This window comes from Silurus aristotelis, assembly GCF_946808225.1.
Source record: "Silurus aristotelis genome assembly, chromosome: 13".
Taxonomy (NCBI): Eukaryota; Metazoa; Chordata; class Actinopteri; order Siluriformes; family Siluridae; genus Silurus; species Silurus aristotelis.
Genome location: NC_139586.1, coordinates 15,927,839 through 15,941,415, shown reverse-complemented (window position 1 = coordinate 15,941,415; position 13,577 = coordinate 15,927,839). Strand labels below are relative to the sequence as shown.

The 13,577-nt window shown below is 38.3% G+C and overlaps 2 protein-coding genes across 24 annotated transcripts in view; one reads left to right on the top strand and one right to left on the bottom strand.

Moving 5' to 3' along the window:
• rxfp3.3a2 (relaxin family peptide receptor 3.3a2) overlaps window positions 1-13,577 on the top strand; it is a 446,825-nt gene that overhangs the window by 88,078 nt on the left and 345,170 nt on the right. The gene's annotated exons all lie outside the window — the stretch shown is intronic.
• The window catches only part of myo9aa (myosin IXAa), a 92,250-nt gene continuing 79,167 nt past the window's right edge, over window positions 495-13,577 (bottom strand). For 13 of the 23 annotated variants that reach the window (XM_083558690.1, XM_083558668.1, XM_083558670.1 and 10 more), the window contains 21 exons: window positions 13,553-13,577; window positions 11,684-13,117; window positions 11,499-11,598; window positions 11,082-11,279; window positions 9,361-9,467; window positions 9,139-9,269; window positions 8,846-9,054; window positions 8,624-8,740; window positions 7,720-7,908; window positions 6,768-6,815; window positions 6,557-6,668; window positions 6,226-6,287; window positions 5,712-5,904; window positions 5,479-5,607; window positions 4,960-5,065; window positions 4,713-4,844; window positions 4,382-4,505; window positions 4,192-4,245; window positions 1,747-1,952; window positions 1,527-1,669; window positions 495-1,322 (listed from right to left, as the gene is read on the bottom strand). The exon at window positions 13,553-13,577 is cut by the window's right edge and continues 289 nt beyond it. In XM_083558690.1, coding sequence (XP_083414816.1) covers window positions 928-1,322; window positions 1,527-1,669; window positions 1,747-1,952; window positions 4,192-4,245; window positions 4,382-4,505; window positions 4,713-4,844; window positions 4,960-5,065; window positions 5,479-5,607; window positions 5,712-5,904; window positions 6,226-6,287; window positions 6,557-6,668; window positions 6,768-6,815; window positions 7,720-7,908; window positions 8,624-8,740; window positions 8,846-9,054; window positions 9,139-9,269; window positions 9,361-9,467; window positions 11,082-11,279; window positions 11,499-11,598; window positions 11,684-13,117; window positions 13,553-13,577 — 4,214 coding nt within the window. In that variant the 3' untranslated portion in view covers window positions 495-927. The remainder of the gene's footprint in view (window positions 1,323-1,526; window positions 1,670-1,746; window positions 1,953-4,191; window positions 4,246-4,381; window positions 4,506-4,712; window positions 4,845-4,959; window positions 5,066-5,478; window positions 5,608-5,711; window positions 5,905-6,225; window positions 6,288-6,556; window positions 6,669-6,767; window positions 6,816-7,719; window positions 7,909-8,623; window positions 8,741-8,845; window positions 9,055-9,138; window positions 9,270-9,360; window positions 9,468-11,081; window positions 11,280-11,498; window positions 11,599-11,683; window positions 13,118-13,552) is intronic. The other 10 variants (XM_083558676.1, XM_083558682.1, XM_083558677.1 and 7 more) reach the window with 4 other exon arrangements.

The window sequence follows — 13,577 nt, the reverse complement described above, 5'->3', positions numbered from 1 at the left end:
AGATGGATGGCTGTTAGGAGGTTACTGATACAGTAGGCTGTAAATTTTAAAACAGTCTTCATTCAGCTGGGATCATCTGGCATTAAAACACCAGTTGGCTTTGGTCCCTTCGTAGCCGAGACTCCGTCCAATCAAAAACCAAAAAGCAGCGGAAAAAACTTCAAAGTGGTTTTTACATACTGTAATTATACTCAAACAACCACACACACACACATCTACAGTCTCACATCACTTGTTCATAACAGGCATAAAGATAAATATAAGAATTTAACAACCCAGAAAGTCACTGGTGTTCCAGCTTTGTACATTTTATGTCACATAAAATATTTATATAGAGATTTATTTTATTTTATTATTATTATATATATATATATATATATATATATATATATATATATATATATATATATATATATATATAAATATATATATAATATATATATATATATATATATATATATATATATATATATATATATATATATATATATATATATATATAAAATTATTTATAATGCAATTAAAATTTATTAAATAGGCCGGGGAGTGAAATACATACACAATTATTGAGCACACTGTTTTACATGGTTATAAAGTGTAAACTTCAAAAGCAGCCACGTTCATGGAGCCTGATCTATAAATGGCCTTGTCTCCTGGCTGAGGAAAGCCGCCTGCAGCCGAACAATCAACTCCCTCGATCTCTCTCTCACCCGCCTTTTTTATTTTCTCTTGATCATTCCTCAACTTTCTTCTGTGTTCATCTCTAACATGAGTCAAAAACAGAAAAGATCAGTCTGGGACATGACCCTTTTTGATAGAGATTTTTCAACAATCTTGTTCTCCTCTTTTTGTCCATGGCACTTGGGGACAGAGGATGTAGCCAGCGGAGCTTAGGAATGAGCTAACAAGGGAAGACGTGCAGTTACTTCACACCATGAACTCGTTTGTGCCGTATAACACTAGCTGCTGTGCCTGAAGGTCCAGGTCTATGGTGTGCCCCTGGTCCTCTGGGCGTCTCTGAGAAGAATACTTGGCATTGCGCAGTTTCTGCTTGCTTTTCTCGGGGTTGAAAGTGCCTCGGCTGCTGAAGTGGGGCCTCTCATCGCCGTCTTGCTCGGCTGTGTCCTGGTAGGGCGAAGGCATTTTGGATCGGAGCCGGGAGTGGCGGGACGGAGCAGAGGGCTGTGGGTAGGATGAAGAAACTGAGGATACGGTGGAGCCAGAGTCCACAGAGTCGAGTGAGTCAGGCTGTCTCTGTAGTGTCCTTCTGCTTTTCCCCTGGGATTTCTTGGGCCGGGTGGCAGGTAACGTGGAACCTTTTTCTGAATGGCAGAGAAACATAATGTGGTCAGGGATACATTTAAAAACAAGCAAATAAACAAACAAAAAAAAACACTACAATGGATTCAAGGTAATGGTATTATAGAACCTCTATACTGAGCACTTCTTTCCACTTTTGAATCTGTATATGAATAATTATTTTGCTATAATTTTTAACACTGAAATTCAGAAGCTCTAAAGCATACCTGAAAAATCAGAGATGGCACCTTCAGAGTCTATGTTCAGGTTTTCAGAGCTGTCAGCAGTCCCTATAGATGCCTCAGACTCCAACGTCTCATCATCAGATGCTCGAGGCTCCAGGGAAAGTATCTCGTATGTAAGCTCCTCTCTACAGAGAGACAAAAACATTCAGATTTTCAAATATACCATTAAAACATTGATCATCTCCTTTGACTGCACACTCACTTCTCTTTCTGTAGGCTTTCGATCTGTTCAGTCAGGACTTTTTCTTCTTGCTGCATGGCAACTTGCTGCTGCTCAGTCACCTCGGCATCTCTGGTGGTGTCCTCGTCTTCGATCTCCTCTGTAATCTCAGGGATGGAGGTAGAGCGAGGACTTACTGGAGGAGACTGTAAGGGATATGTTACAGGGGGCTTGCGTCGTCCCTTACCCTGACAAGCACAAAACACACGCTTTTTAGTCGTCTACGAGATAACAGTAAGTGTGGGCCACTGAAATTGTAACTTCACTTCTTTTTACTGACATATTTACATTTCAGGGTTTTATTCTGACTGCAGCAAAGAAGGATCGTGGATTTTTGCCTACAAAACAATTTATTTTAAGCTCATGTCTGTCTTGATACCCCACACAACTTCAAAAGAGTGATTATTTACATAGATAGCAATGTTTTAGGCATACTTTGTTAAACCCGCGCCTTATGCATCATGATCTTTGCAGAAAGTCTAGTCAAGAGAAAAGGCCAATAAAAACTTTTATATAGTGTTTCTGATTATTCATCGTATATATAGTTTTCTAAAGTAGCCATATTAAAGAATGTTATATGCAGACAATAATCAGTTTCATTATCCATCATGAAATAAAATGAAATTTTTTCGAAAGTGTAAAACGTAATGTGCAATTCAAAGCACTTACTCACACTGATTAGCTAATACAAAACACAAGCACAAAGATTTAGACATTATAGATGACTTTCTGCTGCACTGGACTGTATGTTGTGAGATAAAAAGAAAAACTTATAATAAATTGCATCCTCATAAAAAAGTTTATTTATTTTTTTAGACTTGGCTCCTGTTAATATCTCTTAATAAACTCTTCGTTCGTGTAGTAGTGTAGATGGGGATCAGGTCTTTTTATATAATAGTACATTGTTTGAAGGCTGTAGGAGTAGTTTATGTGTGTACAGTAATCCCTCGCCATCGCGGCTCAGCTTTCGCGGTCTCACTGTAATGTGGGTTTTTACATGGAACATATCTAATTTCATTTTTTGCGGATTTTTCGCTGTATCTCGGAATTTTGTGGTATATAGGTAGTATTTGTTGGTATGCAGTACATTCATTTCATCGTCATCATCATTAGACCTGCACACTTTATTCATCATCATCTTCATTATTGAAGTAGTATCTTCACCTTTGAGTACCCATACATAATTTATGTTCAAATTACGTAGGTTTAAGAATATTAAAAGTGTTTAAGAGCAGAGTAAAGGTTTATAAGAGTGTCAGGACGGTTTGTAAAGCCTTAAGATACACAGGTATTCTGTATACTCTACTGTATACATATTAGGTTGTGGCAACCTAATATATATACACACACACACATACATACACACACACACACACACACATACGTATGCACACACACGCACGCGCACACGCACACACAGTGGTACCTCGACATACGAGTGCCCTAACATACGAGTTTTTTGAGATACGAGTGGTCACTCGGTCGATTTTTTGCTTTGATATGCGAGCAAAAGCTTGAGGTACGAGCTCAAGACGCCGCTGCTAGATGGCAAATCGAAGCCAGAAAGCAAAGATTGTGACGAGAATTAAGATAAGCAAAGAAGAAAAAGTAAATTTTTTTAAAGTTTAGGGATACGTAGTATGCAGGAGTGATAGTAAAAAACGAGTTTTCCCTCCGCTTATCACCTCTACCACCCCTCCGCACCCACACACCCACACACACACAGACACACACAGACACCCCCCCCCCCCACCGGTGTTTTCGTTAGCTCAAGTAGTCTCATCTCCAAGGAAAATACACTGAATAAAATTATGTTTTTATACAATATTTGTCATTTATAAATACATTTTTTTTATTTAAAAAAACTTAAAAACAACTGGGGTGGCATTTTGGGGGCTGGAACGGATTATGGCATTTCAATTCATTTCAATGGGGAAATTTGCTTTGAAATACGAGCAATTTGACATACGAGCAAGGTTACGGAACGAATTAAACTCGTATGTCGAGGTACCACTGTATATATATATATATATATATATATATATATATATATATATATATATATATATATATATATATATATATATATATATATATATATATGACACATATATGACATTTGAAAAAGTTAAATAATCTAAAGTAAATGGTGAAAATCACCCAGAACTATTAGCTAATAAGGTAATTAGGGTGAACAACAGAACACAGAACAATAAGATGACCCATGCCGAATGCCCACCCTTGATGTGAATACTTTGCCTCTGTGTGAGCGTGAGCAGTGCCCAGTGCAAGTGATCTGAATGAGTGCGACACAGATTCACTGGAGTGGTGTGATGATGGTGACACAGAGACCACACAGTGTTGAGACTTGACCAATGAGAAGTGCTACAGAATGGCTTGAGTGAGGCATACAGAGAGAGTACATACCGCTGCTGCAATGCGGGTTATGCTCATAAACCTAACTGCAATTACTACAGGCTTCTGGATTTGAGAGCAGAGGGGATATGAGAGCTGAGTTAGAGCAATACGACAGAAAAGATCCAGGGTTAAAGTGTAGGTATGTTGTTGGAGTGATAGGGTCACTTGAAGCCACCTGCTGTGTTTCTCTTTTACTCACCATAGATCTGCGAATGAGTGTCAAACGGCTCTTTGCTTTACTCTCCGCAAACTCCAGTGTGTTGATGTCTTTCAGTCGGGCTTTGTACTTGTTCATCTGCTCGCAAATGATCAGTTCCACACATCTGTACAGCACACATACAAATCATATGTTAAGCATCTTTGATTGAGTGTGACAATTTCCAAACGCAAGCAATAAAGGAGACCAGAATGTATTGTATATGTAAACAGTTCATTCAGAAAGATACAGTCAGAAAAATGAAGGGAGTGAAAAATTAGCAATAGTGTTCAGCATGCAGGTCTGCTAGTGCCAACAGAATGTCATTACATACGCTGTGGTTTTGCTGATGTCCTGAACACTCTGCAGTGGGTCGATCGTGTCGGGGCACCGTAAGATACAAGGGGCAAAAACAATAGCCAGTGCATTGGCAGACATCCGGTTGGTCTCTTCTTGCAAAGCAATCCTGTAAAAATAGCCACGAACTGATGTAAAGGTTCAGAAACAGTACATTGGCTAGATGTTCATAAACTGCTGTGAAGATGTATTTGCATTGAGAACAGGATTAAGGAGTCTCTCACATTACTAAGTGGAAGATGATCCTCTCCAGAGTGTTGAGGTGAGTTCTGCTGAGCTGATCGATCACAGAGTACACCCCTCGTACCGCCTCCTTCTTGTCTTGAAGACCTGTGCAAAGATACAAACATTCATTCTTGTGCTGGCTGCCAGAACTGTGTGCGGGGGAGAGTTTTTTCTTTAAATTGATCTAATCTGTTCATGCAAAAATACTGAGCCTCCTGCTTGTGTGGTTTCTCTGTTTTACCAGTTTGCAAAAAAATTAAATAAAATCAGCACCAACTTTTTACTGGGTTCCACAGTCTGCATTCTAGTTCTAAAGTAGACCTGGTATTATTTTAATACAAGCCTTCATCTATTCTGCTTTCATTTTTATGTATTTTTGATCATTATTTGGACCTAATTTCACTTAACCTAAATGGGCTTATTGCAATTCTATTAAAAAAAAAAAAAAAAAGAAAAGAAACAGAAAGAAAAGAAAGAAAAAGGGATTTGCCTATTGCCATGTAAGCCTAATCACTTACCCATGGCTCTTAGAAATTCCTCATACAGTTCAAAGGTCATAAGGGGGTTGGGCAAATCCCGCAGCCACTGTTTGAAAACGCTGGCGATGACATGGATGTTGTAGTCGTCCAAATTTGTACTGCTCACGTCTGTACACCAGCAATGAAAAGATAACATGAATCGTGTTATTCATCAGGCATGATGATAACTGCTGGCTGATAATGTCTGGACTCTATTGTCCAAGTTACTCTACCTGTGTCCAGACCCTGTTTCAGTTCCTTGATTTTATTGGCAGAGCCAGATTTCCTGTAGATGCCTTCTGTGTAGAGGCCATGCATCTCTATATAGTTAATGAGGTTCTCTACAACCAGAGGTACTGAGCGGTCGTCATGGGTCAAACGGGAGACGTCCACACCAAACTGCCTTGAGGACAGCTCAGGATCATACTACCCATGAACAAACAAACAAACAAACTCATCTTTCTTTCTCTCATCTTTTTTATTTGTACAGAACACCTTTCATGTTTATAGTGGCATCAAGCTCATCATCCTGTACATCTTTTTTAGCTAAGCCAAGTCTCAGTCATAACTTGGAGCACCTGGTGTCATGCGGCTTTTGCCCCCTTTAATTCCAACTCAAATTGTACAATTTAGTGTAAACGTATTAAACATTTTTTTTTAAATATACCAATCTTTTATAACAGTCTTCAAATGGTCCAAAGTAAAATGAATAAATAATTCCTAGGTGATAATGTGTTCGTTCCTTACCTTCTTGCTGCACTTGCTGGTTGTCTTCAGACAGCACTTTCTGTGGCAAGCGTATCGGCACACTAAACACAAAACGAACATAAGTATAATCACCAAATATCATCCCCCATGTACATCACACAGCAAGGCCACACAGTGTCAGTAGAAGGTTTTATGCTGAAGCCAGCATTGTTTAACATCTACCAAAACCTCCTGCATAATAAAGTCAGACTACTCAAACAGCAAAAAGGTTTACATGAACCTAAAATGATTTGATTATAGTAAATTTTATAGTAAATTGGGGTTGTTGCAATGACAATAAAGTGTCTCATGGCAGAGGACACAAACTTACATTTGCAGACACACGCTTTGTCCATCATCCAGATGAGGGAGGAGCAGAACTCACAGTAGGTGGGGATGCTGTACTGAGTAGACTTAAAAACATGCCCATTGTGTTCCTCCACCTGTTCAAAAGAAAGACATAAAAATAAAAATTAGAATAAATGATTAAAAAATAAAACATTTAGAGAAGCGAATAATGTAGATCCTGTGAGCATACTCACAATGTCAATGTCCTTTTTCCTTCTTTTCTTTCGTTCTGGCTTGATAACCTTGATGAATATGGAATCAATTCAAAATCTTTTTATTATAGCATTTAATTATTAATATTATTAACAATTTGCTAATCAAAAACAATGTTGACAATAATAATACCAACTGGCAACAGATATGTCGTTATAACAAAAAAGTGATTTGAATCAATTAGGTAAATGGGTTTGTTGCTGATAAGATAAAGATAATAAGACTTTATTGTCATTGTAGTGATACAACCAAATTAATTTTGTTTAGAGACCAGCAGCAAGAAATGATGTATAAATATATAAATTACACAAAGAATAAACAAAAAAATAAATGCACTGAAATATAACTATTACAATATATACAGAATATATATGCTGTTGAACTTGAATATGCCAATAATATAAATACATTATTTTTTTTAATATATACACAAAATACACTATATGTTGGACACTATAATGCACTGGTTCCCAACCCGGGGGTTGCTAAAGACTTTTAAAAAATTCATTTATTTATTTAATTTATAACAGCACAGTAAATAATTGAATTCTGAATATAAAAAAAGAAAAAAGAAAAAAATAATTTATATTTATTATATTATATAATAATTATATATTTATAAATTCCAGATAACAGACAGCTTAAAAAAAATAAATAAAAGAAAAAGATGCAGAAAAAAGAAAATATGGCAAAGGCCAGGGAGAAGATACAAATTTTATTTGCTAACAAGAAAACAAGGTCTTATTTGGACAGTTATCTGGAATTTGTTTTCAGTGAAGCAATGAACAAGGTGAGAATTGAGTGTCTAATCTGCATCCAATCTCACAGAGTTCACATTAAATAGCCTTTAACAATCACATAAGGGCATAATTCAATCAGGAATATGAAACATTTGGCTATTTATTAGACTCTTGTGACAACAATGTTCAGTACCTTGTTCATAGTGCTGTCCAGTGGCTTGTACTCAGTCATGAACTCATCCAAGAACACTTTGAAGGTGTTCACCCAAACTCGAACAGGCGACTCGCTCCAGTCTCTCTGCTCCTGACGCATGGTCTTCTCTAGGATCTGCTCGAACAGCGCGTGTAGGTCCTTGTAGCGGATACTCTTGCCATCGTCCAGCTGCACAAAACAATAAACCAAACAGATTAGGCACAAAAGCAAACAATCACCTTAAAGTTGTTTATTGGTTGGTTAGGCAAAAAAACTCAAATATTTTTGTTTAATTTAAAAAAAAAAAAAAAAAAAGGCCAAAAAAAAGTTCTTTTTAAAAAAACCTTGCACATAGAGATTTAGATTTTCCATTCTCAAAAGCCACCATAACTAGTTTACCTCAGCCTGGAAAGTCTTTTTTAACAAAATAAAACAAATTGATGTAAAGAAAAAATAAATTCAGTGTAAAAATTTGCATACCCTTAAGACAAAACAAAATGTGATAACTATCTACAATTGAGTGCATAACCTCTATACTTTTAGTTATAAATGAATAGTTAAGAGTCTAAATGATTTTGCAGCCGGTTGCACTTCCTCTTTTAATAATAGATAAACTGTACAATAAAATTTTATTCCAAATCTTTGTCGGATGCAAACTTTTGGGTGTCCAGTCAATTTGATATCAAACCTAACATTTTAAATGTTTATGCAATTTTAATATTAATTATAAGTATCAGATTATGCACAATATCCTTAAGACATACAGTGCAGTGAAATTTGAAAGCTGAATCCTGATGTTACATTGAATAAGGAGAGAAAAGTGGAAAAAAAAGTTTTTATAAAAAAACTTAAAAATAAAATTCTTGTGATTTCACGTTTATCAGAGGCATGTAAAATTACTCACAGCTAAAGCGGTGGAATAGGAGTTGAAAATGTTCAGCCGGAATTCCTTCAGTGCCTTTTTAAACACAACATCCACCATCGTGTCTTTCTTACCATCCTCTGAATCTAGATCAGCGATCTGTGATACGGTAGATAATTAGCATTAATTCTGTATTTTCTGCATTGAATTTGAGGTAACTAATTCAGAGAAGATCCTGGAGTCTACTGCTGACTGCTGCAGTACCTTCTTCATGAGGAACTCGTTCATACTCCTGTAGTCGTTGGCACATGTGAGGATCTGCAGTGCATCGTTCTGCCATTGGGCGGGCTCTAGAGTCACACTGCTGATCTTCACACTGCGACGTCGCTTTATTTTTGGTGAAGGCTCCTTGTTCTCCTTGAACTCTGGCAGAGAGCTGAATTCAGGGCTGTGGGGAGGGGACAAGAATTCCCCTAGACACATAAAAAGACTTTAACACAGGCAGCTACACAAAAACCTTTTTTATTTTTAAAACATTTAAATTATCAACATCTTACCTTCAGGCATCGGGAATGCACTATCAGGATAGTCCCCGTCTAAAGACCCCCCGGCATACATCAGTCTGTCTCTGGTTGATTTCTTCTCTCCCTGTTTTGCTTTTCCCCAGAATTTCATCTTACCCCGAACCCTGAGCACAAAAAAAAAAAATCCACATTAATCCTAATACTTGCACTGGAAAAATTTTTGTTTAAAAAAGAAAAACGAGAGATGAGTCCAACCTTCCATCTCCTTGTGGAATCTTTATCAAGGAGTCACCCTTGCCGAGATCCCCAGAAGACATGGCTTTGTATATCATCCGCTTTTGCTCTTCGATGGATGTTGAAGGCTGAGAAATAACAATGCAGTTTGTTTAAACAATTACGAATGTATTCTGTTATTTATGCTTTAGGGGAATGTTAAAATGTCATAAATCAATGATTAAAAAAAAAAAAAAATGTTCTAACACGCACTCATTCACTCGCACACTACTATACGGTGGAATTGAATACTATTTCATCAAACAATTCTTTACCACCATTATTAGCAGATTTTCAATCTTGTTTATTCATATTAACAAAGTTATTCATTTATACACTTCTATAACAACTACATCTCTTATCTACTGCATCTGTAGTGTATGTATGATTAGCACAGACAGGAATTTCAGCACACACGCCTAAAAACAGCTGTTAATTCAACTAATAAATGTTTTAAATACACGACCACTTTATACAACCTCTAAACCGTTAGGGTGAGTGATAGATATTAGAGAAAGGCTTAGCAGGAAAAGTTTTATCTAAAAGCAATTCTGGTCAAATATCCATGCTAACTGACTCGATTGTATACAAATACTATTTGTGCATAGCTTTATATGCAGTTTTGACTAAAGCAATTTAGGAAATCTTTCTACAAGAACAGATTTCAGTCAATAAGACTGCTACAATCTTGTAGACATGTAGATTCGATATACTGATCTTTGATCTCTTCTGATCAGAACTGAAGAACAGTAATGAAGGAAATTAATCAAAATTGTCAAACTAAATAACAAAAAAAAAAACCCCTGCTCATTAATTCTGATTTGATATAAGCAGGAAATAAAGACATTTTATTTTATTTTCTGTCAAAAACAAATTTGTAATAATACTCCATACACACTCCAGAAGAGATCAAAACATTTACATCTACAGAATCTTACAGTGCCCTAATCCAGCACCTTTAAAACATCGGTGTATACCTTTAAACACAACATAAACAACGAAGACGAGAAGAACTTGCATAAATACAATAAGAGAAACATTTGCTATAAACAGTGCAAGAGCAATGTAAGACAAAATAAGAAATGGTAAGAGGCTGTGAATAAATCTACAGGATAAAGAAAGGGCAAAGGAGACACCAGAGACGACCTGCTCCTGGTGCTTAGAGGAAACTACTGGTGAAGACAGAAAGAGCCGATGCCTGAAAAGCATGCAGTGATCATTATTCCGGGTGCTGAGTCAATGAGAGAAGGAGATCGGACGCGACGCAAAGCTATGGCTGTTACTAATCTAATCTTGTGAAATAATCAGAATTGTGAGGGTTAAAACGTGGAATGTGCTTATTCAGTCAGAAGCAGAAACAGAGTTGGTTAAATCCACATCTGTGTGGCTGAGATTTACAACTAAGGAGTTGTAATGTCTGTGCCCCAGTCTATGGAAAACCAATAAAAGATGTGAGAAATCTTTTGGTTTGACTGCCATATTAATGAAGGTAATGCAAAAACTCTGCCATCACAGATGAGGATGATTTTCCAGGCACGTTACCCAGATTACAGTAAAACACTGAAGTTCACAGTGCCACAGCTTTTTAAGTGGTAAGTACAGAGGTCTAGGAGAATCTGTAGGTTAGCTGTAGAGAGAAACCACACTGTCTGGTCTGGCACCAAAAAAGGGTCTATTTTGGGAAGCGTGGACCGTTTAATTACCATTTCAGGGTCACTGTGACATTCGTCTAGTGTCCCCCCCTCTGAGTCCTGCTTGGGGAGGGGTGGGCCAAGAGACAGAGGGGTCTCATCATACTCTTCCTCCTCTGACTCCCCCTCCCCTGGAGGATTTGAACTGCGGGTCAGGAAGTCAGAGCGTGTCCGCGCCATGCGGGCTTTTTTATGGCCTGGTCTGGGAACCTGATCAACCAAACAATAACAACACAAGTAAAAAGTGTTCCTGTGACGACCCCACTGTGTAAGCAGGTGCTCCTTTGATCCAAGATGGTCTCTTCCTAATAATTCTTACATTACATATAAAATGCACATGTGAGTAGTAATAATAAAAATAATATTAAGAAAAAAAAAAGTCTTTGGTGGTGTTAAATGTTCATTAAAAAAAAAAAAAAAGATTCTCACCTCACGACCTTTCAGAAGCTTCAAGGATTTAATGTCTGAGGTTCTGGCCTCCTTCTGAATGCCTGCTGACTTCAAGCTACTGGCAAATTCCGTTTCAAATCTGTAACAGAGTCGGTCATTAGGTTTCTGTTAAATTAGTTTCTAATATCTGAATCAAGCATTTCAAGTAAGTATATTAAACTTACTTTGATAAGGAAACTTTGTCCTGGGGTGTGAAAAAAATGTCAGTCTTGTTAACATTGGCACTCGAGGTAGATGATTTCTTCTGGGTTTCTTTGGCAACACCTTCTTGAGACTCTAAGGTGAGTTTTGGGGACCATCCATCTGATACTTTCTGTCTATCTTTTGGACTTTCTCTTATTTTAGACGGCATACTTTGTTTGTCTTCTGTTTGTTTTGAGGGGATGAATTCAGGCTCTGGCTGAACTATAGGAGGACATCTGTCTGCAGCCTTTCTGGATCTCTCTTGCCTACTTTGCTCAATCCTTTGCAGGGCCTCGCCTCTCTGTTTCTCAAACGTCTCCCTTTCAACTTTGGCAATGTGTGTGCGTTGTTTTTTCAGGACCTCCTTTTGCTGCCGGATCTGATCCATCATCTCCTTCTCATTCTTCTGCTGCTGTTGCTTCTGCCGCTCCTGTTTGGCCTCGTTGAGTTTCTCAAGCCTCTCCAGCATGGACCGGGTGGTACTTTCACCCTGTGCCGGGCTGGGAGGCTCGCTGGTCTGAGCTGAACTGTCCCTTACTTCTAGTGGCTTCAAATCAGCTGCATCAAGCATAGATTCTTTTTGCATGCTAATCACAACCACTACTGGTCTGCAGCAAGACTCCCTCCCTTCCTTTACTGGCTTTTCTGGATGCTTTGAGGTGGAGGTGTCTATACTGGACTTTGCAAATATAGAGCCGCTCTCTGGCGGAATGTAGAAAGTAGGGAGAGAGTTCTCCAATTTAGGCAAGGCAGCAAGCTTTTCATGTTTGACTTTTGAGCTGTTTGATAGAATTCCAGGTTCATGAGAAAGTTTATGTTTAGGGCTGCTGGGGAGCACTTCATGTTGGGTTGGTATTGAAAATGAAAGGTCCCCAGGCTCGTCACATGGCACTCTCTCTTTAGCATAGTCCTCTATACTAAACAGCTCGAAGCTTCCTTTAGAGCTTTGGCTATCTGGAGTGCCTTGCGGCGAGAGCGTGCCATCATTGACAAACTCCATAGACCAGCGCCTGTCCTCAGAAGGAGATGTTCCACCTGTGGCACGCACCTTAAGCAGCTCTAGGCTAAACTTGGCCTGCTCTAACTCTCGCATACGCCGGCTCTCTCTCTTAGCCCGTGTTTTCAGGCTGGAGTCGTCAAACTGCCGTGCTCGTTCTCTGATCACCACCTGAGCTTGGGGTTGTGCGTCTGCTGCTTGTCCTTGCATCTGTTTATCCTTTTGATACAGCTCCTCCGGAGCAGCCTTGACATCACAGAGACGGGGGAAGCTTCTCTCCTGCTCCGTGTTATTATGGTCTGTCCACATGCTTACATCCAGACCCATGATCTTTAGTTCTTTCTCCTGAGGAGTTGAGCTTGTTTGTCCATTCAGCAGCCGTGTGTCCTTCAACCTCTGCTCTCTTAGTTTCCGGAACCTATATGTTGGACAGATACCAAAAAGACAGCTGCTGAACGGATACTTGGGGGGAAAAAAAAAAAACATGGATAAAAATTTTTTAAAAAAGTGTGTGTGTATGTATGTACAGTGGAACAGTGATATATATATATATATATATATATATATACACACACACACACACACACACACACACACACACACACACACACACACACACACATATATATATTAAACGAAACAGAACAAAAACAACTTTTCCCAAAAAACCCAGCTCCTGCTTACTGCTGGTGTATTTGTGTAAGTCAAGAGATTTCTGCTTGGCTACTAGTAAGAGCTAAGCGTGAACAAGCTACGGCTATTGATTGGACTGATCCAGGATATTTTAGGTGCCTGTATTATTAAGCAACATGCCTAAACAAAGTATCTTTCTGTAGTGATGGTAGTCGCTTACCTCTGCCTTGCCAAAGATCCTCGAC